The 27783-nt window shown below is 41.6% G+C and overlaps 1 protein-coding gene across 4 annotated transcripts in view; it reads left to right on the top strand.

Annotated features, from left to right (window-relative positions):
- Positions 1-27783, top strand: part of LOC128743575 (uncharacterized) — a 551236-nt gene that overhangs the window by 398415 nt on the left and 125038 nt on the right. For 3 of the 4 annotated variants that reach the window (XM_053840175.1, XM_053840178.1, XM_053840176.1), the window contains exon 4: positions 1743-1964. The exons of the other annotated variant lie outside the window; for it this stretch is intronic. In XM_053840175.1, coding sequence (XP_053696150.1) covers positions 1743-1964 — 222 coding nt within the window. The remainder of the gene's footprint in view (positions 1-1742; positions 1965-27783) is intronic. 4 annotated transcript variants of the gene reach the window in all.

Consider the following 27783-nt stretch of genomic DNA (forward strand, 5'->3'; position numbering starts at 1 on the left):
GTAGCTAGGTAATTTCCCTGGAGGGGGCCCAGGGGGTGCCTTTCGAAAAAAATTTCATTATGATCCAGTTACGCCGGCTGTCAGCGGTAGCACAGGGTTTTGTAGGGAAATACCAGACGGGCTTCATGAGAGCCCGCGCAATTACGGACCAGATGTTTATCATCCGACAGATCTTGCAGAAATATCGGGAATACAACGTGCCCATGCACCACATCTTTATTAATTCCAAAGCAGATACGATGCACTCGATCGAGGCTAGCTATGACAGATAATGCAAGAGCACGGTTTTCCGGATAAACTTGGGCAAATGATCAGAGCTACATTGTATCGAGAGATGTATTTCGTGTGTAACTCGGGAACACTTTCGAATCCTTTTTACATACTATTCAACTTCGCTCTTGAGGGGGTGGTCCGACGAAAGCGAAGTCTAGGAGGATTGGGTTAAACATAAGTGCGTCGAAGCCCAAATACATGAAAGAAAGAGGCTCGATAAATCAAACACGTGCCTCACACGGACGGTAACTGTTCACAGCGTCGCTTGCCGGAAGCGGGAGGCACACCGGACAATATTTGGCGGAGAACAAACTGAAAGCGGAGAGTGGCAGAGACGAATGAATCGCGAGCTACAGAAACTGTTTGGAGAGATTCTCATTGTCATCTGGCGAAAGTCAGTAGGCTATCGTGGGCCGGACATTTCGTAAAGATACCGGACGGCAGTGTGACGGAAACAGCTCTTTTCAACAGCTACATCAGCACCAGGAACAGGGAAACTTAACGTGCGAAGATGGCACGACCAAGTCGAAAGTGATTTGAGACTTCTGAGACTGGAAAATTGGCGACGAGTGGCCCAAGATCGAGTTGAATGGAGATAAACTGTTATAAACAGTCGTATAACAGCATGAGCCGGGGTGGCTATCAGGTTACTGACGGCTACTAACGATGACAACAACTACGCGTTTGCGATACCTAGCAAAAAAGGAAAACATCAACGCGGTGGGAATATATACACTGAATGTTTTTCCGGTTTTTCAATTACAATGAGGAAAATTTCTGGAGGGGGCCTGCAAAATTCTGGAGGGGGCCTGGTACCCCAGGCACCCCCTCTAGCTACGCCAATGAAGACAATGTCGACTAATCGTTTTAATTTCCGTCATTCATAAATGAAAATAACTCACGCAAGGCATTGTCGTTATTCTACAGCCAGGGAAACTTGCCTGACCTGCAGAAATTTTGTAGAATAACATTTGTCATGCCGTCATACACAAATATATGCGCGTTAGCTTCGTAAACATTGTTGTGATTTTTAGTTTGGACAATGAAAAATGTTGATGGACGGATTTTAAAACGGTACGACGTATTTTAGAAATGAAGTCAGTTGCGTAATTTCAATAATATGCTTTAATAGTCGCTTTTCAGAGATTTCAAAGTTCACGGATCGGAAGGTAAGTGTGTTTTAGTCAATTCAGCACAAGAACTTTTGGAGTATTCATTAAATCTATCCAACAAATGATGAAAATTAGAATGGCGTTACTTATTACGACGGGAATTAGAAAAAAACCCTAGTTAATTGAATATTGTAAAGTTGACCAATGAACAAATTATGTTAGGCGTCTGACGATAAGTGAAGCCTGAAACGTTACCCAGAAACGGAAGAGTCTTATTTTCATCGAGAAGAATCAACGACAAGTGTTATTATCAGTAATGATACAGGTTAAGTAAATACTTTTTCATATTCTTCATAGTTTCGCAACGCCCAACAATACAGCACAGGCCAGGGTACTTCAGACCAGAGAAACCACCAATGATTTCGTCGACGTCATCATCAAATTTGGAAGTAGTAGCGACTCAACCAGATGAGTTAACAAAACCAAGCACGGAAAAAGTACAAACTTTATTGTGGACTGACAATCATTTCATCGGTTGGTTCTTGCGAAATAAAAATCGCTTGAGTAGAATGGAAAATGGTAAGTTTCAAACATTTAAATATTAGAGTACTAGCTGTACCCTGCTTGCGTTGCAACGCATACAATTGAAAGCAAATTTAATGTAGCATGTTGTATGTTTCCGCCTACCACGGTGTTCAAAAGACCGGTATTAATATATATAATTTTCTAGACTCCAACACGCGTAGGGATGGTAACAATGATTACAGTGGTGGGTGGGTGGTTTGGTTAAAATAGGCATTTTGATGGGCTGCCACATAATGCAATGTTGATTCCAATAAATCCTACGATTGAACAAAAGATTTGATTTAGAAACAAACGTCAACTATTTGAGATTGACGGAACTTTCTAAACGAGTGATTTGGCACGTGATAATAATGATAGCCTTATGATTTAATCAAGCTATAATTGATTATCAGAAACTACCAAAATAGTGCATACTCAATATATAGCGCGAAAATCTAAATATATCCCGTTGAGTATCTTTGTACCCACATTTACTTCTCCCGATGTTCCTTACGAGAATGGTAGCTAAAACCCTTCCCGAGTCAGGTGTGGGATGATATCTGAATCACTGATGTAGCATGTAGCGTGTTTTCTTAAGCAGTCTGATGTTTTATCAAGGATACATTCAAACTTTGATAATAAAAAACCAGAAGTAAAGAAATCGAAATTTGGTTTATGTGGAATGTTGTCACATATGATTTTGTTGCTAAGTTGATTTACGAACGCGACCTGAAATATCTCATCATAAAATAGCATAAATAACTACAAATTTAGGTTTTACCCCTTAAAAAGTTGCTTCAGACGTTTACTGTAAAGTATATTATACTAGAGGACCCGGCGCGCGTTGCTACGCCATTCTAAAAAGAGGGTAGATACATAATGCTGAATATTCCTAAATGATACCGCAAATTTCTAATCCCACGTAAAAATTTGGTTTTTTAACCAACCTTTAAAATGGTAATGTTAGCGAAAACGCAATAAAACATTATTGCATTTCTTTTGAAATCACCTGTAAACTGGTTAGAAACCATAGACTTAGAGTAATCTCAACATTTTTGACGTAGAACTACGTCTTTGTTTACTATAATGGGACTGGGTAGCACTTTGTGAAAACGAAAATGGAAGTGTAACGTTTGAATGAAAGATTTTAAATGGTAATTACAGTCATACCTGTATTATGGGTCAGTTAAGCATGATGATGCTACAAAATTAAGGGTAGAAACACAGATTTAAATAATTTACAGTTTATTTATAACTTAATTGATTAAAAATATATCATAGTTTGATGTTCTGTAAGTAATCTTGTTCCAAAATCGCACACTTTTTTGCAAAACAACAAAATGTAACCATATTCCATTCCCAGTATTATGGGCAACTTTTAAACCTGGTAAGAATTATGGGTCAATCTTCCCAGTATTATGGGTCAATAAAACAAAATTGGTTTTGTTTCGAGAAAAAACTTGTGTATGGGTGTGTGCGTGCGTGAGCGCGCGCCCGCCCGCGTTTGTGTGTGTGTGTGTATGTGAGGGAGTGGATGTGAGTATGTATGGTTGGATGTGGGTGTGTGTGACAGTACTCGCGATTTAGGTATCTGTGAGGTTGATTAGATTCACTGACGAGATTCAATCTACGATGGATGGTACTCAGTGCTGTGTTCGGATTACGAGTGGGTTGTCAAGTTCATTCGAATCATCCAGAGGGCTTCGTCAAGGTGATGGTCTCTATGGCGAACCATGTATACACAAGGCGGCTAAGGCAGAACGGATACGATAGGCAAGGCATGTTGCAAGAATGCCGGACAACTACCCTGCAAAGATGATGTTTGCCTCAAATCCGGTAGGACCAAAATGATCAGGGGTGCAGCGAGCAAGATGGTTAGACAAGGTGGAGCGAGATCTGGCGGGAGAATACGGTGTCCGAGGAATTGGAGAGCATTGGCCCACAATCGAGTGCATTGGAGATCTTAGGACGCCAACTAAGTAAAGTAAATAAATTCAGGAAGAAGAAAAGTATTTAGTCCTGGCTTATTAGTTTTGCGTGTTTTCCGAAAATAACGCATAACTATACTGTACGGTAGACTGTGATCCCTTGCAACTTCCCGAACTTTCTCGGTTTGTCTTGCTTGATCAAGAGCGTGATGCAATACATTTAGTATCATAGTGTTTCGAATTCTGTATATTGATTTTCCTAGCACGTTTTTTCGTTTTACTGAAAACAAATTACAATTTTAGTCAAAAGCAGCGAATCCTGTTGATCTATATGTATGACCCATAATACTGGGAAAAGTGAATTTTGCTGTCAGTATTATGGGCCATTATTTAACTTTGTATATTAAAGCGGAAAACGAATTTTTTTAGGTGGGTTCACCGTAAATCAATGAATACATACCTATTCCCTGGATTTTCATTCATTTAACATTCAGACACACAAATTTACGCCGCTATTCAGCTTATAATTCACGACCGACTTTTTATAACTGCCGCAAAAATAACAACAAAACGACAGTCGATTGGCCAACTATTGGAAAACTAAGAAAATTTACGCATTGGACCTAAGTGTATTGCTGTTAAGCATGCAACGGAATGTTACTTCTGTCTGTTGAACTCATACACGATGGTTAAATATTAGTTTGCTGCGTATAAAACTAACGTAAAGTAAAGACTGACCCATAATACTGGGGTGACTGGACTACTAAACTACTGAACGAAACTGAACAATTTATATCTCGTTGGATAGATAAAATGACCAGCAATTTTATGGAGGGTGTAAGAGAGCAATTCTATGGAGGGTGTAAGAGGGGGGGCTCCTATACAAATGAAACACAAATTTCCTCAAAACTCGAGAACTAATCAAGCAAACAGAATTAAATGTGGCATGTGGGGGTTTTTGAAGGCAGATTTTTTTTCTAAGGGGTACTGAGATCCCTTGCCCTTCCAAGAGGGTGGGCTCCCATGCAAATGAAATACAAATTTATCATAACTCGAGAACTAATCAAGTAAAAGGAACCAAATTTGGCATGTGGGGTTGTTTGGAGTTAATAATTTTTTCTATGGTGTACTGAGACCCCCACCTTCTAAGAGGTGTGGCTCCCATACAAATGAAATACAAATGTTTTTGGTAGTATTGACTAATGTTTTGTGGAAGAATCTAAAATTTCTCGAGTTCCATTACTTTTTGAATTATGCAAACACTTCTGTTTAATTTGTATGAGAGCCCCTCCCCCTTCCAGAGGGGAAAGGGGTCACAAACTACCATAGAAAAAAACTGTTCGCCTCTGAACGATCTTCTGGCAGTGGACTGTATGGTAGCGCAAACAAAAGCAAAAGTCTCGGTGAGAAAATTACTATTTCATATAGCGCTTATAAGGGCTGGGGGTTGACTTTGCTCGCTCTCCTTTCAGTGGGAAAATCCAGTGGGGAAGTAGATGGTGGACCAAACAAGCACCGGCTGCTATGCTAACAAAAGTTTATTCTACTCTTGTTCGGCTTATTGCTACTGCTGCGAGGTGAAAGGCTGGATGGTTGAAAATGGAATGGGTGGGCTGCTTTTATAGCTGCGGGATGATGACATGTGACAAAAACGTACAAAAGAAGATGGGGTTTTTATGCCTTTTTGAGTGTCTATGTTAGATTTTTTCAAAAAGGCTTTTCCCCATCCAAGTAAATTCATGGAGGCCTACTTGGCCAGATGGATAAATAAAGAAAAATGAAATGAAATGAAATGTGTGTTGCGCGATGCCAGCAGTGTATGCTGCTGGGTGCGGGTTTTACTTTCGGGGGACATCCTCCCCCGGTTGAAGGATCCGCGGTTCTCTGGACATCGCCGGGTTTTCAACTAACTCTTTGTCTTTGATAGGCAGGATGGATACCTTGTTGATTGGACGACGATACTTGCAGCCTTTGGAGAATACATCGACTGCACGAACAAGTCCATTGTCACCAGGGTAGACTGCTGCGTTGCGTCCTAATTTCCAGTTGAGGGGTGGTTGGTTCCGGTCATGAAGCAGGACGATCATGCCCTCGCGAACATTTGGCATCTCTCGTTGGTTCTTCTTACGGGGTTGCAGGGTGTTCAGATAATCTCTGCTCCAAGCACTCCAAAAATATTCACGAAGGAGTTGAAGATGTTGCCAGCACGCCAAACGGGAAACCTTGACGTCTTCTAAGGAGGGCTCAGCTGGAGCGGTGAGTGGTCGTCCGATGAGGTAGTCAGCCGGGGTGATAACTCGTGGATCCGCCGGGTCATTCGAGATGGCGAATAAAGGGCGGGAGCTAGTTTAACCGTCCGACCGAACGGACGTTCTGTTTTGACTCGCGTCGTAGTACCGCGTATTTTAACTTTTAGTCATATTGACAAACGTGCATGCAGGCACTTTTTTATTGACAAACATATTTATTTTCGTCGCTTAAACTTTACCGCCGCGCGTGTAATCATGAGGTGTGGCAAAAATTGCATCGCCAACGACTGTCGTGACCTATGGAAGTGCGAAGGAAATTGTAATCGCTTTTTCCACGAAATTTGCGTAGGTGCAGCTAGAAATAAGGAAGTATTGCTGCGGTCATTCATGCTGCCCTTATGTGCTGACTGCCAAACGCAGTTCAATGCTGAACTTAACTTTAAAGTAATCACACAATCGTTGTCACAAATTTCAGACAACATAGGAAAAACATTGGAAGCAAATCACAAATTGCTTACCAACTTAAAAAATTTGAGCGCCACCCACGACGAAACTCTAGAGCACTTTGAAAAAGTACTTCTAGACATCTACAGCAAATTATCGACCATCGAAAAAACCGACAAATCCAGCGCATCAGAAATCAAAAACCGAATATCATCACTTTTGGACGTCCAGCCTATAGACCCGCTTGCAGTAGAAGCAGTTGCTAAATCTGCAGCGACAGCAGCAGTAACAGCAATAACAAAAACAGCTTTAATTGACCCACTTCCAGAATTATTTACTGCTCTTAGAAATTACCTGACAGACTCGCATACCATTCTGGCTTGCGAAGTCAAATCGCAATTTGATTTGATTTAATGTTATATATGACTAATTTCGTTCATTAATAAAACGATGTCAAGTCACTTCAATTAGGATTTACTTGGTGTGTATGTTTCTACTGTGTGATGTGAATTTTCATCATTATGTTATTATACGCGACTCCTATTTTGGTTAATAATAAATTAATTAAAAATAAATTTTTTGACAATCGATTTATGATATGTATATTTTTAATAATTTCATATGACAAGCAGATGTCTAAGTATTCAGAGCGTATTTAATGCGTTTTGTTATTTTTATTTAAATAAACTAGAGCTTACAGCTGGATTTGAACCTCTGGCGTCTTGAATGTTGATTCCATATCGTACCGCTGCGTCAAATCTGAAATATAATCGAGAGCTAGCTTTACCCTAAGATGTGCTTGCCAAGTACAATCCCTAAAATAGCATTGTGTGATCTAAAAATAGCCCACGACTATCCTTATATGATATTAAATGCACTCTTAACAGCAATAAATACACTGCATTTAAAATACTGTCGGAACTGTTTGGTCTAGAACTAGATTTTCAATCGTATTTAAAAAAAAAATATATTCATCACTAATGCGATTATTTTTAGTCATCCATACGATTGAATATGAAATAAAATCAACATACTTCTGACATTTTTGCGACAATACTAGCAATGACGCCAGTTCTTCAAAAAACATATATGTTTGATTTTATACTTTCATTATTTATATGCGTATATTGCGAATTAATGAAACAAATATCAAAAAAAATATTTTTTTTATTGTTGGTTTGTTTAAACAAAAATACTACCGCTACATAAATACAAAACGAGTTCTAACAAACAATCTTTGAACAACTGTTAATGCCAAATTCACTAAATAACAATGGCAACACTGATACGTCAAATACAGCAAAACAAACTTGAGCAGAACCGCGGCTTACGCAAGTGCAATCTGTAGTTCTCCGGCATTGTTTTTGTTTTATTTAAATTGAATTCGTTCTCAAAAAGGTAAGCAATATTACTTATTTATGATGTAGCATAAAGTCATTGATTTCTCTTCATTCTAGATGTATACTGTCGTTCAATTCGTTGAAAATCAAAAATTTAAAGTGATGGGTAACGAAAAATTATTTATTTTGGCCCAAACTATCGAATGTAAAGATCGAAGCCTTGCGTGTCAGCAGAGATGCTTATGATGGCCCCACAAAAAAAATACCCATGATTATATGTAAAAGGTTCAAAAACCTTTTACTAGCGGAAGAAGCAGCCGAAGACCTTTCGAAACGGGAAGTTTCTGACGTAGACAACAAACGAAAGCGTCTCAAAGGGATGAAAAAACCGAAACTAGCCAGCCAAAAGGACTACAACTTGATGATAAAAGGTAAGATAGACTTTTATTTTGTTGCAGCATAAATTTATTCAAAGAAAAACGTATTTTTAGATTGCGGCAACATGACGCAAAAAGTTCTGTTCGAGGCCAATGAAAAAACAACAGCAAAACCTGAAAAACCAAAACTGCTTTCACACGGCGGTGATCCTGTTGAAAATCACAACCCATATGCTGGTGAACTAGTGAAACAAAATAGTATTTCAGTGATTGCGCAAACGAGTGATACTTCGGATACTCCTTTTGAACGGAATGATGCTGCTACGGTACAAATAGTCCAATCAAGTCTCGCTTTCACGCAGCATGCAAAATCCGATACCGTTGTACTACCATGTTCAGTGCAACATTTAGGAAACAGCCAGACCTCAAGGGATCAGGGGCGGACTGGGAGCCAAAGGGCCCACCGGGCCTTTGAGATTAGGGGCCCCGTGCAACTTGGCTCGATTCAGTCACTGTCGAGTGTCGAGTATCGGGAGAACGGGCAGCATAGCGGCTCGATGCTCGAAATAAAACAAACTCAGTCGTTATTAGGACCGAGTTACCAACTTTTAGCGTGTGCGGCATATTAGCGGTTCACGGTACTTTAGTTTGGACGCATTATTCTTCAACCCAATCTTCGCTACTTTGAGTTTTAGTTTTTTCAGCCACCACCACAGATGTTGTTCTATCGACAATATCCATTTCATTGGCAAAGCAGACGAACTAACTAGATTTGCTGAAGATTGTGCCTGTGTGTTGCTCCTTTAATAACATCCTGTAACGGCATGTTGAACAGCCCACATGAGGGACCATCACGTTGATAAAGTCCACTGCGAGGTTAGAATGGCCATGATTTTACGGTCGATGGAATCATGCGCAACTTTGAAATCAATGAAATAATGGTGCGTAGAATTCTGTATTCATGAACTTTTTGGAGGATCTGCCGCAGCGTAAATATTTGATTCTTTATTGACCGTGCTTCAGCGAACCCGAAAGAGAACTTTTCACATTCTGATAAGTGCCACTGTGCATCTTTGCCAGCAATGCAACGTTTTCCTCATCTATCACCCATTTATATTTCTGCAGATTTTAAGTTATAGGGTTAATGACATGCAAAATTGCAAGTATCAAATAAGCTGATTTTATAAATGATGGGATGTAAACAGTTCAATATATATGAGTAGCTTACTGCGTCTTCAAATCAGAACAAAACAGTCCATAGTGCAGGCGATTCCCGTGCCGAGTTATAGCTATCCCTGGGATTAAACTCTTGGATTTTCCTATAAGAATTCTGCTTCTATAAGCAAGGTATTCTGTGCGAATCCTCTGCAGAATTTCTACACACGATTCCGATGTGAGGAAGGCCCGAAACTCTGCGCGAATCTTTTTGGTTCGTCCTGGTAGAGCTGCAGAAGAAAGAACCCACCGTCTAAAAATGTCAGTACGAAGAGCACGTGCTCGCCAGTCCAGAGGAGAGGTTCGCCAGCAACGACACCCGGAGTTTCTACAAAACGGTCAGGTGCAAGAATTTTGCCATGCCTGTGATGTGCAATGATAGTGCTGGCAACCTGCTTACTGACAAAACGACGGTAGCAGCCAGGTGGAAGAGTATTTCCAGACGCTGTTGAATAGAGAAGTAAACACGAAGATCAGCAGGTACAGGATAAGAATTTTGAGCGACGGAAAAACTGTGGAGCCATCAACACAAAAGGAGGTCAAAAGAGCAATCAGTGAGCTGAAAAACGGTAAAGTTGCTGTAAAGGATGCTATCCTGGCTGAACTTCTAAAAGCGAGGAGCGAGCAGCTGTACGAAACAATTCGCCACGTCATTGTCAGGAACAGAATATGGGAGGAAAACAAATCTCGGAGGAGTGATTGATTGGCCTCATTTCCCATAATTTAAAAAACGGACATCGACTTGAGAGTAAAAACTATCGAGACATTACATTGCTCAATTTTGTCTATAAGGTGCTCTCCCTATCGTGTGTGGCTGAGTCCGTTAGCTGAGTTCTTCGTCGGCGAGTATTAAGCTGGTTTTCATGAGGGTCGCTTCACGATGGATCAGATATTTACCCTACGTCTAGTAACTGACGAGTTCCGGGAGTACAACTTGCAGATTCATCATGTTTTTATGGATTTCAAGGCGGCATACGATTCAGTAAAACGAAATGAGCTGTGACAGTTAACGCTAGGACATGGTTTTCCCACAGAACTAGTTACGTTGATTCGTGTGACGCTGGATGAGTAAAAATTATGAGTCAGAATAGCAAATGAGACCTCACGTGCTTTTTGATTTTGCGGATGACGTCGATATCACCGAAATCAAAAGAAGAGCAGCGAAAGAAGCCTTTAGGTCATTTATTGAGAAATTGGGACTTACCATTAACACCGCCAAAACGAAGTACATGGCGCGGAAATCCAAATGGTGTTGGTGTCGAAGAGGAACTGAATATATTTTGGTATGCTCGTGATATGTGACAACGATGTAAATCGCAAAATAAAACGACTAATTGCAGCTGCGAATTGGCCTTTACGTAGGCATTACATTTTGTAGCTGAAGTCCCGTAGCTTGCAAATTCGCATAAACTGACGCTCTATAGAACACCAATCCTTTCGGTGGCCCTTTACGGACATGAATCATGGACGCTAAAAGAAGCTGATCGACGAATGCTTCGGGTTTTAGCGTAAAATTTTGCAAAATCCAAAATGGCGTGTAGCGCAGACGCATGAACCACGAGCTGTATTAAGAATGTAAATATGCTGTTATAATGAAGATAGTACAGTGTGACAGTCTGCGCTGGGCTGGTCACGTGTCTAGAATGCCCGACGAAAGAGTTTAAGCATAGAATCAAGAAGAGGCCGTAGACTTCGGAGTAGACATCGCACTGATAGATGTGCGCTATCGAGGATGATGCACGTTCAGCTGGTGTTCGAGGGGTTTAAAGAAAGGTAGCCCAGGATTGAGTACTGAAGGACCATAATTCATTCGGCGCAGGATCGATAACGGACCGTCGCCACTGAAGTAAACTAAGTATGGAGCTTAAGCCGACAGTTCGATATCTATAAGTAGTCAAAAAACCGCGGATGAAATACTAATTCTACTTTTAATTACTCAGCATCGAAGCTGGTAATATTTTTTGATTTTGGTTTATAGTTCGGGGCCCCAATAGTCCCATTTAAAACTGAATTTTCAATCTTCAAATCGGTTGATTTCATGAATCATGGGACCCCAGCAATCGAACATTCGTGAGTCATAGAAAAAGTTTATTTGAAATAGAAATTTTGGCTAAACGTTCAGGCCCCAACAGTCCCATTTGAAGCTGAATTTTAAATCATCAAATCGGTTGATTTCATAAATCATGGGGTCCCAGCAATCGAACATTCGTGAGTCATAGAAAAAGTTTAATTGAAAGAGAAATGTTGGTTTATAGTTCGGGGCCCCAACAGTCCCATTTGAAGCTGAATTTTTAATATTTAAATCAGTTGATTTCATGAATCATGGGGCCCCAGCTATCGTGCATTCGTGAGTCATAGAAAAAGTTTAACTGAAAGAGAAATTTTGGTTTAAAGTTCGGGGCCCCAATAGTCCCATTTGAAGCTGAATTTTCAATCTTCAAATCGGTTGGTTTCATGAATCATGGGACCTCAGCAATCGAATATTCGTGAGTCATAGAAAAAGTTTAATTGAAAGAAAAATGTTGGTTTATAGTTCGGGGCCCCAATAGTCCCATTTAAAGCTGAATTTTCAATCTTCAAATCGGTTGATTTCATGAATCATGGGACCTCAGCAATCGAATATTCGTGAGTCATAGAAAAAGTTTAATTGAAAGAAAAATTTTGGTTTAAAGTTCGGGGCCCCAATAATTCCATTTGAAGCTGAATTTTCAATCATCAAATCGGTTCATTTCATGAATCATGGGGCCCCAGCAATCGAACATTCGTGAGTCATAGAAAAAGTTAAACACTAGATATACCAGACCAGTCATTTTGACTGGTCGTGCAATTTCAATTTGAAATTTCTACAACATCTAACATTTGATTTTAGAAACGATGTTATGACTTTTGTAGCTATAAGTAGAGAATACATTTTATGAACTTAATGTTACTTTATATATATTAGCAGCAAATATAATTTTTGTTTTTGCCATTTATACCAGCACCAGTCAAAATGACTGGTGCAAGATTCTATCAAGAAATGTAGCATTTCGGGAGAACGGTGAGTCCGAAGCATGAAATTATTCAGTAAAATGCCGTTCCTAATGGTTCTAGGTCATTTTTGTAGAGTTTTGTCGAGAGTCGGTCCTTTTCGGCGGTTCTATTCATCAGCTGACCGATTTCTCGCCGGATCTCTTTGAGATCGGAAGTCGAAACGCCCTTAGGCTCTCATACGTTGACTTTTGCTCCATTTCCTTTTGCTATATCAGCAATTGAGATCCCTATCAAAGAACTGCTTCCACTCACCAACCACTATACGCTCGTTTGTGACCAGGTTTCCCTGCTCGTTTCTACACATATCAGGCCTCGGTGTGTATCCTTTAAGAAATCGGCTCACCTTCTCATAGAACTTGCGCATCTCACTAGTCTGAAATAGTGGTTCTAGCTCTCCTTCTGGCGTTTTGCAGCCTCACTGATGGCCGAACGTATCCTGCTACATTTATCTTCGAGGGTCGAAGCACCTGGTCACAGAGGAAGGCGCATAGTATGCGCGTAGTTCTCATCACATTCCGGGTTGTCTAATTATCGACTGTTTAACCGAGGGTGGCTTTGTCGTGAGGTATATACCGTCGATAATTTTGAGCGCACGTGTACTGCTCCTAGGTAATGATCTGAGTCGATATCCGTACCCCGTAGGGAGCGTACGTTGGTGATGTTCGAGAAAACCCGACCTTCGATGAGAATATGGTCGATTAGGTTCAATGTTAGTTGGTCAGGTGATCTCCTGGTGGTTTTGTAGATCTATCCCAAGTAGCACACTTTTGTCATTTCTGGTTGCTGCAACCTATTTATGATTGAAATCAGTCGTTAATCGGTTACCACAACTAGTTTATGACAACTGTGCTAGTAGGGATGTGGGAAAAGAATGTGTTTCTGATCCCCAGGCCTCGGGAAGCTGCAAATTTGATGCATCGCTGGCCGTTATCACTATACATTGCTTCCCTGTCGATCTGATCGTTCATGTCCCCAATGACGATGATATCCCGTGGCGAGAACTCGAGCAGCTATCGTATGTTGCCTCCAGCTGGACATAGAACGCTTTTTTCTCGTCGTCGGGTCTACCTTCGTCCGGCCAGTGCACGTTTATGATGGTGTAGTTGAAGAAGCGGCCTGTTATCCTCAACACACATATCCTCTCCCGATCCTGCATTCTGTCCATCACTACGAAGCCCGTTCCCAGTTAGTTGGTTGCTCCACCGTTCTGACAAAATTGGGCCTTGCCGCCACGGATCCCCCAAACCTTCCCGCCTTTGCGACAGATCTCCTGTAGTGGCACAATGTCGAACTTTTGCGTTTCTAACTGAACGAGCAACATTCTGTCGCAATCCACGAAATTTGGTTTTACAGTTCCAGGTAGGAAGCATCCATTCCAAATCCTTGTTTCATCGCCTGTTCATGCTAAATGTTTCGAGTTGAATTTTCTTGATTTTTCGTAATATTATATTAGATATAAAAAGCTTGCCTGACTAGGGCTATGCTGCCGAGTCTCATGATGGAGCTGCCATCGTATAGTTCCGAGACAAGACAGTGCCTCCTTGCCTGCCGGTATACGACCTTAGTTACCACCAGGGTTGATTACCACATCTCCGCTAAGATTGCTCGTATTCCGGCTGGTAGGATAATCAACCTATTTTGGACCCCATCTGTAGCTGTACATAATTTTGACACTTACAGCAAAATCAAATGAAAGTGTCTAAATTATGTACAGCTGCAGATGAGGTCCAAAACAGGTTGGTTACCCTACCACGAGGAGGTGGAGATAGAAGTTGCTGGATAAGAGGCTAAGGACCACTATAGGGTCTGTGTTGCACATTATTCAGTCGTTCACCAACCGTTTCTTATCCACCAGTCATTTTGACTGGTTTTGGTATAAATAGGTATATATAAAATGCTGGTATATCTAGTGTTAATTGAAAGAGAAATTTTGGTTTAAAGTTCGGGGCCCCAATAGTCCCATTTGAAGCTGATTTTTCAATCTTTAAATCGGTTGATTTCATGAATCATGGGGCCCCAGCAATCGAGCATTCGTGAGTCATAGAATAAGTTTAACTGAAAGAGAAATTTTGGTTTAAAGTTCGGGGCCTCAACAGTCCCATTTGAAGCTGAATTTTCAATCTTCAAATCGGTTGATTTCATGAATCATGGGACCTCAGCAATCGAATATTCGTGAGTCATAGAAAAAGTTTAATTGAAAGAAAAATTTTGGTTTAAAGTTCGGGGCCCCAATAATTCCATTTGAAGCTGAATTTTCAATCATCAAATCGGTTCATTTCATGAATCATGGGGCCCCAGCAATCGAACATTCGTGAGTCATAAAAAAAGTGTTATTGAAAGAGAAATTTTGGTTTAAAGTTCGGGGCCCCAATAGTCCCATTTGAAGCTGAATTTTCAATCATCAAATCGGTTGATTTTATAAATCATGGGGCCTCAGCAATTGAACATTCGTGAGTCGTAGAAAAAGTTTAACTGAAATAAAAATTTTGGAAAATCTCATTTTGTGTAACGACGAAATTTTTATTGGGGCCCACCGGGCATTTGCCCGGTTGCCCGGTGGGCCAGTCCGCCCCTGCAAGGGATCAACCACCGATCACAGCAGATATATTGGAAGGTACATATTTCATAGTGATATCTACTCTAAGCATAATTTCAAAATTTGTTTTTCAGCAGAACTGCCTCCAACACAATTTGATACTAAACCATTATATATAGATCATGAAGGGGTCATGTACTACGCACCAGTTGTCGAAAACGAAACCGTGGACAATCCTCAAATAGCAGGTATGCAATGTAAATGTGACGATATGATTATTATTTTCTATCGTTTCTTGTATAAACGGAATCGTATCGTTTGACACTAGCACAGTACAACAATCTTCCGAATAAAGCGGTAAGGTGTTGTGTTCTTATAACAATTTCTCAATAACTATCACTAATGAAGCTGATTTCTGTTGGTGACAAGTTTACAATAGAGCCTAAGAATGTATGAAAATATACTTCATTGGTTACAGGACAGCAATGAGCGCGCAACACCAACTCCACCTTATTCGGGGAATTGCTGTACATGCAACATGAAATGCGACACAAAGTAGCAGTTTCGATAGCATTTAATTATGTGCAACGAAAAGAGTGATATTTTTTTAATTTTGTAGAAACGATGAGCTACGAGCAGATGAAAGTAGACTTAAAGAAGTTCATGGAATCGGCTGTCGAGGAAGTTGTAGAAAGATGCTTTCAGACTAATTTTGCCCGGTTTGCTGCCTTATTGGAGATTCAGAGAAAAGATGATTCTATTGAGCCACAACCTGTGGATGCCGTGGAAAAACATGCTCGTATTAGCACCGAAGACGAGCTAGCTGACTGGAACATAAAGCTTAACAGCAAAGAACTATGTCGAAAATATGTAAGTGTTTTGGTCTAGTAAAAAAACTTGTCAATTCATAAATTGTTCGTATATTTTAGTTGGAGTATTTCTCAAAAATTATTATCCCCAGCGCCTATAAGGAGAAAGGTGACAATGCTTGTTATACCTTAGTGGATTGTTTGTTTACGCGGGATTTTTGGACTAAGATGACGTGGACCGGAATCAGTCGTGGCAATAAAGCAAAAAGGGGATTTCGTGAATACGGAAACGTTACCCAGCTTCTTTGTAGCATTGTGCAAATTGGAGACCCATCATATACTGCACGTAAACTGGAGACGTTTTGTCGAAATCGCCTTTTCAGATATTGCAAGTCTCGGTCTACCAATCGTCAGCTTAGAAGGTCTGCATGTAGAAAAAGACGTGGCTACAAATCACCGAAGGAAACGGAAAAAACGCGCGATGAGGATAAGAGAACAGGAAATTCGAATGAATCAATTTTTGCCGAAAGCATGGAGAAGGATTCTGAATTTAGTTCAGACGACGATAGCGAGGATGCTGGAATGGAGTCAACCGATGATGAAAATGAATTTGAGTGCAGTGCCGAAGACGAGTAATTTCGTTAAAATTTTATTAATTTTCAACAAAATTACAATTCAATTTAATTAAATACTCGAACGATTGCATACATTTTCAGAAATTTTCACGAGCTCTTTCTAAATATTTCAACATTGCCTTTGTGTACGATTTTTTAGCAAGTTATTACTTTTATTGAAACGATTTCATGTAGGTGTATTATAGAATTAGTAAATGATTCAAAAAGATATATTTATGTCATAACAATTTCGTTTGCTGTATCTTTAAAATTGAAATGAAAATAAAAACAAGCAAGTAATAAATGCTAATAAACAAATTGTGTTAGTATATTATTTGATATATTAATGATTTAACAGTTTTGTTTATTGAATAGTGTGGATTAGGGGTACAAATACTGTTCCTTCTTTTCTAACGAGAGCAACTAGTTTGCAGAAAACGTGTTTACTCTCAAAATAACTTTGAGGCGATTTTGAGATATTTTCTGAATTCATTTTTGCAAAATATATTTGAAGAAAAGATGATTTGAACGGATTATGGAAGAAGTCACTTTTGAATATTACTTTCTGACCTTCAATGAGCAATACTGTATCTCTCTGTATAGCTCCTGAGACTCCTATAAGTTCGAATTGGTTAGTTAAAAACCATTTGTCTTTGAAATCAGTGCTAAGAGTGAAATTTGGAAATAGTATTTTAGTTTTAGTGCCTTTTCTTTCGACTGATATTTGAGATAGGTTCTGATTTGGTAAGAACTTTACTTTCTTGGAACCATCAGATACTGTTGCTTCTGATATTCTAGTTGCAACTTGTGCCAATGGATTGGGCCCGGTTTGAACTAATTTTTTTATATAATGCATGTAGTTGTCAAATGGATACGCAGACAGATAGAGCAACGGCCCAAAGTACTCAACCTCGTCGACTAGATGGCATAGGTTATGAATATTGCTCGTTATGAATTCAATCCCATACAGTGATTTATAATTCTCAATGAAATCTAGCAACAATGATCTAGCTACTGGAATGAGATATGCGTATTTCTTAGAAGAGCAAATTCTAACTGCACAAAAAAGGAATAGAAAGTGATCGTAATACTTTTCAGGAAGGTAATCATTAAGAAAAGCTATGCCCACATAACTCAACAAATTTCTATACTCCAACCCTTTCCACAGAGCGACATATTCTAGGGATCTCATCTGGCGATGGATTTCCATCGGAAACTTGATATCAAGTAGAATTTCAGATATTTCTTTTTTCTGGTTACAACTCCACTTTGCCTTCATAGACATTGATCCCGTGCGCCATGAGGTTAGTAACTTCTTCATAACTCCGAGTTCCAGTAAATGCAACGAATCTCCTACAATAACGTCTCTAATCATATCAATCGGTAATTTTAACAGTGGCGTGCTATTTCGCTGATGATCCAAATATTCCATCGATCGGAATTTTTCGTCGGTTCGCTCAGGTGCATTCAACTGTGGATACGTCATAGTTCTAGAGATATGACTGTACCGACCTTTTGTAGTGCATTTTGTGCATCCGTACTTTCCATTGAAGTTTGTAACCCCTTTAATAAACGACCTGGCCGGAGTGTCACAAATAAAACAACGGATTGTAATCGTTAGTTTGTATCCATTGATGGTGATTCCGGACTTCAACAATGGGAGAAGTTCGTCAACAAAAGGGTTTAAGAATTCATTAACATCTTTAGGTTTTCCAGTCCCATAGTATATTCCTACTGCGAATGGTTGAATACTAGGGTACTCGTGGATATTGCATAGTATTGGCCAAAAGTTTTTCGTTGTGCTTTTATAGATAGGTAAACCGTCAAGGTTTACATTAACAGAAACAGTCAAATGAGTAGTAATATTGCGAAATATCCTCTTGACGCACGTCTCGAATCCCTGGTGCCAAAATTGGCCATTTTCATGCATGATATGAATTGTGACATTCCTTGGCGTTTGCATGATTGTACGTGGGTCTTTTGGAAGATCTAGTCCAAGGTTAATGTTAAGCACGTTTATTAATGACTTTAGTGCCAGCTGCGAAATTTGATGATCGGATGACCACTTCCGGATGTCTGAAATGATATTCCTCTCACCTACTATTTGATGTTATTGACATGATCAAAACAGATATATTATAAGTTTACCTCCTTGATTAAGTTCGTTTGTAATATTTTCCTTTCGGTTATCAATGTCTACAGCGTAATCTACAGCAAGTTTTGGTTCTTCTGGCTGGTCAATGGTTATGTTTATGCCAGTGTTTATTAAACCTTTGTAACGATCGTGATATTTTGTTAGCAGTCGACTGTAAGTTCCATGTTTTCGTATTTTTTTAAATTTATTTTGTGAGATTATGCTAAACATTTTTAAAATCTGTACATTTACGCGTACCAACGGTAGTGAGCGTTATTGCTGACAATTTTTATTATACAACCAACCTCAATCGATGTGATCAGAGAAAATGTAAACTTAATTGGGATCATTACTATATTGTAATACGACGTAGAGTGCTATTTGAGCTAAGGTTGTATATCATTCATTAAACGATTGACTTAGGATTTAATGAGAATTTTTATGGAATTCAATTATGCATTTAAGCGAGAGAATTTATGAAATAATTTTGAAGTCGGATATGATCGCATGCTTGATTTTTTATGACAATGCGACGTAAGTCGGTTGGCGGAATATACGATTTTGATTTAATGTTTATTTATATGCGATATCAAGCATACTTCGATATACGATATCTGGTTATCTGGGTTATAACTGTAACTCTAGACCCGGCAACAGCAACAGCAACAATAACATCGTCAACAGTAGCAGCAACAGCTCCAATGCAAACATATTCAAAACGAACATCAAAGCCAATTCAGCACCTCTTTTTTTATGATGGCCCCGACCTTTCTTGGTCCAAGCCTCCACCCCATACGCATCTTTGGGACGATTTATCTCTTGGATATTTGAAACTGATTTCTTCACATTTTCCACAATTTTATTTATCTAATCAGTGTGACTTGTTGCATCACTCTCCCGCGTATGTCCATCATAGTATTATTACTTCTTTTGACTACTTCTAATTGGCTAGAGACTGCCGATAATATTTTGCATGTCTTGCCTTTGCAAGCAACATAGCAACAACTCTCGTATCTAAGCAATTCTACCATAGTAGACTTCAGACTACACGAATCAAGTCGAATTCAGCATCACATATTCATATGCATGTATTGTCTTTAATTTAAAACTGACTTTTAACTGCCACAATTGCCATTCGTTTAAACTGCGTCATATTTCTTGCAGACTTCACGTCCAACGGTAAACTGTTGTATATTTGAAGACCTTTATAAAAAAGCGATCTCTGAGTCGTCTGTTTCAAAAATCGAGGCAACCTGAAATCAGAAGCTCCTCTAGTATTATGTCTATGTACATCTCTGCCAAACTGAACTTCATCTGTAAGATACTCAGGCAATATCCCCAGTTTCGTTTTTTGTATGAATATTACGCTATTGTAAATTATTCTTTGTTTCACTGACATCCATTGGAGCATATCCAACATAAGAGATGTTGGTGTCAGTCGTTCATATCTAAGTAATATTCCGTCTAACTCCGCCAGTGACGGACCTTCGCTGATGAACCGCCACGGGTGGCTCCCTAAAAAGAGTGAACAAGTGATGGGGAAATTGGATCGGGACCCGAGCTGTCTGTCACAAGCCAGGATAAAGGAGGAGTGTTGAGATTTGTCGCTCGGTGTGCAGCTCCGGATGGCTCCATGGTAAGTTTATGGTGGATCCATCCGGAACTGCACATCGAGTCTCTTCCGCGGCAAATCTTGTAAAAATCTTTTGCTCTCAATGTAGCAAGTAGTCAAGGAGCATGCTACATTCTGAGCAAAGTGCGGAGGAGGACCCCAATCCTCGGTGTAACGCGACCCGTGCCTAGGGATGAATGCTTGGGGGGTCTAATAAAGTTTCCCAAGGTCGAACGGAGCCTGCATGGTACCAGAGCACCCTGTGCAGTATATTGCTCCCTCTGTTCCAAGCTGGTAAAGAACCGTTGATTTTCTTCCCAGCAGAGTACAACCATCGCCATGGATAACCTTGAAACAATAATTGATGGGGCAACCAACGACCCCCAAGAGTTGGTGATAAACACCGGAGTAGGTGTAGAGGTGGCGCACGACGGTAGACCGGAAGTGCGCAGTCCGATCGGCACGGACAATACTGGCGAAGTAATGGATACAGGGATGGAAGAGGACTTTAACCTCGACAGCATGTCGCTGGAAGGAGGACTCTCGGCTTCATCTCTGATCCTGAATTCACCATCAGGGAATGCGGAGAGCGACGCGGATAACCTTCCCGATCCGGTGACGCTACCTGAAGTCAAGGGGCAACCTGGGACTTCCGGAGTTGTAGCCAAGCGTCTCTCCAAAGCGCAACGGCGACGGCAGAAGTGGTATCGGAGCAAGGGCTACTCAAAGGACGAAGCGGAGGAACTTGCCCTTCTGCCGGCCGGCCAGCCTAGCCAGCGGGACCTTGTCGTTACCAAAAGGCAACGATCCGCTGATACGGCGTCGCCGAACATCAGTAGCAAAGGTCCCACTAAAAAGAGACCACGCAGTCGAGCCTGCGCGGGTCCTTCGGCACCAAAACCATCCTCGGGGTGCACCTACAGGGAAATGGTGGATGCTTTCAGTGTAGCCATAACTACGGCTGATTATCCCGTTTCCCGGCTCACTACGGATCAGCTCCAGACTGTCCGCGCCGTTCTTCTGGATCAAATAGCTGACCAGGAGACTCCAGCCATTAGACCCAAGTTCAGGAGCTGCCAGTTCAAGAACGGCTACTTGATACTGGCTTGCTCTGACCAGAACACGGTCAAATGGCTGGAGCAAACGGCATCTACTCTCGTCCCGTGGGAAGGAGCACAACTACGGGCCTACGACACGAAGGACCTGCCGAAGGCTCACACCTTCATAGGGTACTTCCAGGACAGTGTCGGTACCACGGACGAGAAAATCCTGAGATTCCTCCAGAATCAGAACGACGGCTTTTCAACGCAAGCGTGGCAGATACGCCGTCGCATTGTGCGTGGAAATACCGTGGAACTGTTAATGGAGGTTGACCAAAAGTCGGCAAGTCAGATCACTGAGCAGCGCTTTACGCTAAATTTTATGTTTGGCAAAGCACGCATGCGACAGGTTGGTAGAGGTCTGATCAACACAGGCGCAACAGTCTCTGCTGCAAAGTCGAGGAAGGTACGAGCGGAACTCCCTTCTGGGAGCGCCCCGCCACCACCAAGACAATGCAATCCTGCAACGTTGAGGGTGGAAAGTGCGGAACTTCCCACTGGAAGTGCCCCGCCGCCACCTAAACAATGCAATCCTGCGAAGACTAGGCGAGCGCCGCGAAAACCTCGCAAGAGGCGTACGCAGCAATCACCAGTCGATAGCAGACCTCAGAGGCTCAATCCGCCGTTAAGTGCGGGTCGGACATCTGTGGCCTGTCGCCTGCGGCAACCGAAGCCTGCCGGTGTGAGCGACCCAGCCGCTCAACTCAGCGAAAACGCTGCTGGTACCCGTTCGCCAAGGCTCGATCCAATACTGGATCAAGCTGAAAACGGCAATCCTGTCGGCAGAGCAGTCAACAAGCCGTACGTGATAGGCTGCGACGCAAATGCGCACCACACGATATGGGGCAGCTCGGACACAAACAACAGGGGTGAGTACCTACTTGAATATCTTACTTCTAACGATGTCAATGTAATCAATGTAGGGAATGACCCCACCTTTATAAACGCTATCAGACAAGAGGTCCTAGACCTTACTCTATGTAGCGCCTCTATAGCTGAGAAAGTCAAAAATTGGCATGTCTCTGATGAACCAAGTTTATCAGACCACAGACATATCATTTTCGACATCGAGGCTAATCCTCTAAAGAGAGAACAATTCAGGAATCCGAGGAAAACCAATTGGAGTTCCTTTAGGGATCATCTGATTGCCTCACGTAATTCCTGTCACAATAATATACGAACTCCAGTTGAGCTGGATATCGCCGCTAGTGACCTGCAATGTAGGATCACAGACGCGTATAACACAAACTGTCCCGTAAACACGCGAACAGTTTGCCGTGATGTGCCCTGGTGGAATGAGACGCTTAGCAATCTCCGTCGGAAGGCAAGGCGTCTGTTCAACAGGGCCAAAATCACGTCTAACTGGGAAGACTACAGAGCTTCCCTTACCAAATACAACGCTGAGCTACGCAAAGCCAAAAGGAAATCTCGAGTTAAATTTTGCGAAAGCATTCAAACTCTGCCAGAGGCTACGCGTCTGCAGAAAGCGATGTCCAAGGACCATTGCAATGGTCTAGGGCAATTGAAAAAAGAGGATGGGAGTCTCACTGTTACCACCAGGGAAACTCTGGAAGTTCTGATGAACACGCACTTCCCTGGTTCGACAGTGACCACTGGGCAAAACATAGGCGGGCAACAGTGGAATGGGTCATTACACAATGTGCCAAATGATTCGGTTCTACTTGCACGCCGATTGTTTACGGAGGCCTCGATCAATTGGGCACTCAGCTCTTTTGAACCAATGAAATCTCCAGGTCCGGATGGTATTCTACCCATTTTCTTACAAAAAACGGACGGTGTTATAATGTCCGAGCTCATCAACCTCTTTCGAGCCAGTTTCACTTTGGGGTATATCCCAGAGAATTGGCGGAAAGTAAGGGTTGTGTTCATACCTAAGGCTGGCAAAAAAGACAAAACCATGCCTAAGGCTTTCAGACCGATAAGTCTGACTTCAACGCTTCTTAAGCTGATGGAGAAAATCACGGATAGCTATATCCGCAATGAGTTTTTAAAAAACTCTCCGTTACATGTAAATCAACATGCATACCAACACGGTAAATCTACGGAAACCGCACTGCACTGCTTAGTGACGTTAATTGAGAAATCGCTCAAATATCAAGAGACGGCACTTTGTGCTTTTCTTGATATTGAAGGCGCTTTCGATAACACGTCCTTTGCGTCAATTAATACGGCTCTCTGTCAAAAGAGAATCGACCACACTACAATGAGCTGGATTCAAGCAATGCTCTCGAGCAGACAAATTACAGCATCATTGGGAGATACGTCGGTCACGATTTCGGTGATCAAAGGATGTCCACAGGGAGGAGTTCTCTCCCCCCTGCTCTGGTCACTGGTGGCCGACGCACTCCTTCACAAGCTGTCACAGCTTGGTTATGAGACCATTGCTTACGCCGACGACGTTGTACTTATCGTCAGAGGAAAGTTTGACGCAGTACTGTCAAGTCGCTTGCAAGGAGCTCTAAACACCACCATGTTATGGTGCTCACAAGAGGGACTTAATGTAAATCCCACCAAAACAGTCGTTATACCATTCACTAGGCGAAGGAAACATACCATTACTCCGCCTATACTGAATGGTGTCAGACTGGGCTTCAGTAATGAAGTCAAACACCTCGGAATAATTCTCGATAAAAAACTGAACTGGGCTGCCCACCTAGATTATGCTGTTAAGAAAGCAACTTCGGCTATCTGGGCATGCAGGTCACTGTTTGGCAAAACCTGGGGATTGAAACCTCAACTAGCCTTCTGGTCATATACTACTATTGCACGGCCTAGGATAACCTATGCTGCAGTCGTATGGTGGCCAAAGGTGAATGAGGTGACAGCCCAAGCCAAACTAAACAAAGTTCAGCGCCTGGCCTGTCTTACAGTTACCAGTGCCATGCGTACAACACCTACTGCAGCCATGGAGGCAATGCTATGCTTACTGCCTTTGCATCTTCATGTGAAGAAGGAAGCAGAGCTCGGCGCACTACGGTTGCAAAGGAGTAAAACCATACTCGAAGGTGACCAAATCGGTCATCTTCGCATACTTCGGGAATTCAATCTGACACCCTTAGTAACTTCAGTCTCTGACTGCATGGAAGCCAGGCCCAATATGGACGTTCCATATGAGGTGATTGAAACAGATCGCTCAATGTGGAATAATGGAGGGCCAGATCTTCCATCTGGAACTATCTGTTTTTTTACAGATGGTTCAAAAATGGGGGCCTGCACAGGCTCCGGAGTCTACGGACCCGGCATCAGGGAAACTATCTCATTAGGAAAGTGGCCCACCGTTTTTCAAGCAGAAGTATATGCCATATACATCTGTGCGACAATATGCTTGAAACGAAAGTACAGGCATGCGAAAATCGGTATCTTCACGGACAGCCAAGCAGCACTACTGGCTCTCAAGTCCGCCAAATGCGTGTCCAAATTAGTTTGGGAGTGCAGCACAGCATTGAGGGAACTCTCCCGCCAAAACAAAGTTTTATTACTTTGGGTGCCCGGTCACTGCGGAATCGAGGGCAATGAATTTGCTGACAACCTAGCAAGACAAGGATCAGCTCAGCAATTTATTGGTCCTGAACCGTTTCTGGGCACCTCCACTTCCGCCGTGAAAGGCGAACTGATGACATGGGAAAAGCTAGAAATAGTATCCCGTTGGAATCAAACACAGGGTTGTAGACAAGCTAAACAGTTTATCTACCCAAACCCTGCAGTAGCTAAAAAACTACTCCATTTAACTCGTAGTGAACTACGCACGATCACGGGACTCCTAACAGGACACAGCCCCGCTCTTTATCATTTAAAGAATATTGGCAAGGTATCATCTGACACCTGCCGCTTTTGTAACTCTGAGCCTGAAAGTTCAGCGCATCTGCTCTGCTATTGCGGAGCTCTTGCATTATCAAGGCACAACTTCTTAGGAAGTTTCCTTCTTACTCCATATCAGGTATGGAGCCTAAATCCCAAAACGGTCATTGGCTTTATAAACCATGTAGTACCGAATTGGGGCACAGGATTACAACTATTCCGCTCAACTCCATCAATGGGTATGAGCGATCCGTAAACTGTGTACAGCAATCGGGGCCTGCCACAAAAGGCGATCATTAAGACTGTCGCAGTGGCCTTTTAACCCAATGCCCTTCTGGCATACAAAAAAAAAAAAAGTAATATTCTCATAATCTTATTTTGCAACCTTTGAAGCCTTTGCACCTGCGTATCTGACGCCAACAATAGCACCGTTGCGCAATAATCAAAATGGGGTAATATAACTAATTTTACATATGTAAGCTTGGACCAAAACGTTAAATATCTGTTTATTCTACACAACATTCCACATTTTATAGCTATCTTTTTAATTACGTAATCTACGTGTTCTGAAAAATTGAGCTTTACGTCTACCTGCAATCCAAGATACTTGGTAACCTTCACTCTCTCAATTACGTCTCCATCTACTCTGAGTTCCACATTATCAGCATATTTCCTATTTCCTATTATCATCCATTTAGTTTTCGATAAGTTCAAACTCAGTTTTTTCAGTTTCAGATACTCAGCAATTTGTTTTAGGTCCATTTCAGCTTCTTGAATCGCTGTTTCCAAGCAGTCACTAGTCCAATAGATTGTGGCATCATCAGCAAATAGTTTTAACTTTCCACTTCCGCTCAAGCAGCGTTTCAAGTCATTGATGTAAAGAATAAAGAGTAGCGGTCCTAAGACACTTCCCTGTGGTACTCCTAAGTCATTCTCACGCGAATTGGAAACAGTGTTGCCGTATTTAGTCCTTTGACATCTATTAGAGAGATAACTATTGAACCAATTCCATACAGTTTCACGAATTCCTATATTATACAAAACATCAAGCAGTTGCGATCTAACAACTGTCCCTTTTGAAATCCAGAAAAACTGCCACAGTATATTTACCCTTTTCAATATTTGACTTCCAATTATGTAGTATCAAGTTTATGACTGTCTCTGTGGAATGATTTTTTCTAAATCCTGACTGCTCTGGTATAATAATATCTTGTGAATTTATAAAAGCCATTAATTGTCCTTTGACAACGATTTCAAGAGTTTTTTTCTTGGAGCTTTAGCATATTAATAGGCCTGTACTCTGTTGCATTCTTTGTGTTACTAATTTTCGGAAGTGCCTTTAACGTATTCAGAGACGACAGAAATTTTCTTGAGTCTCAAAAGAAGTCGGGTGGCAGGGTCCTCATAGCTTTGTCGTCTAATTTCAATTCTGAAGTTATAATGACAACAAAATTTAACTAATTTGAGCATGTCTGGGTGAAATCACGTATAGCAGGTGAAACACATGTATTTGCCTCAGTGTATTTTCCTCCAGACCATGCTCAAAAATCGTCTTACGAAGCATTTTTCAAAATTGCCGAACAAATCTTATCACAACTGCCTCTTGAGGTTAAAGTTCACATCTATGGAGACTTCAATCAACGCCATGCAGACTTCATTCCGGAATCTGAAAATGAATGTATCTTACTTCCAATCGTTGGGGAAAATGAAACCTTGCAGTTCATTTTTGACAAAACTGCTAATTTGGGTCTGAACCAAATTAATAAAATTAAAAACCAACAAAATTGCTATCTAGACTTTTTGCTCACAAACATTTACGAAGACTTCTGTGTGACTGAATCATTAAACCCACTTTGGAAAAATGAGGCATTTCACACAGCAATTGAATATTCTTTATTTATACACTAATACCGTGGCGGGCGACTTTAACGCTTGGGCGGTAGAGTGGGAAAGTCGTCATACGAACCATACGGGTCGGATTCTGCTTGAGGCTCTGGCAAAGTTTAACGTAGATCTGACCAACGTCGGCACCAGAAGTACCTTTAGTAGGAATGGTGCAGAGTCTATCATCGACGTGACATTCGGCAGTCCTGGTCTGATAGGAGAGTGGAGGGTAGACATTGGCTACACTCACAGTGACCATCAGGTGGTTCGCTATGGCCTGGGTCAGATAACAAGGCGGCTGATGGCGAGTAGAGCCGACACTCCAACCATCCGTGGATGGAAGACATCATACTTCGGTCCCCAAGTATTTGTGGAAGCGATTCGAAGAGAGTGCGGTGATCGCGGTATTCCTGATTCGAACGCTGATCATTTGGTTGAGGTACTGTCGCGAGCATGTGAAGCTACCATGCCTAGGAAAGGCCGACCTAGGTATAGTAGGTCACCGGCTTACTGGTGGACAGATGAAATTGCGGAACTCCGCGGAGCGTGCTTTCGTGCGAAAAGAATTATGCAAAGAGCTCGTTCGGATTAAGGCAGGGCTGAATGTCGAGTAGCACTTGTTGCTGCACGCGCAGCGCTTAAGAGTGGGATAAAAGCTAGTAAACGAGCCTGCTTTGAAAGGTTATGTGCCAGTGCCAATGCGAACCTGTGGGGTGATGCCTACAGGGTCGTAATGGCAA

Source organism: Sabethes cyaneus, chromosome 3 (assembly GCF_943734655.1).
Source record: "Sabethes cyaneus chromosome 3, idSabCyanKW18_F2, whole genome shotgun sequence".
Classification (NCBI taxonomy): Eukaryota; Metazoa; Arthropoda; class Insecta; order Diptera; family Culicidae; genus Sabethes; species Sabethes cyaneus.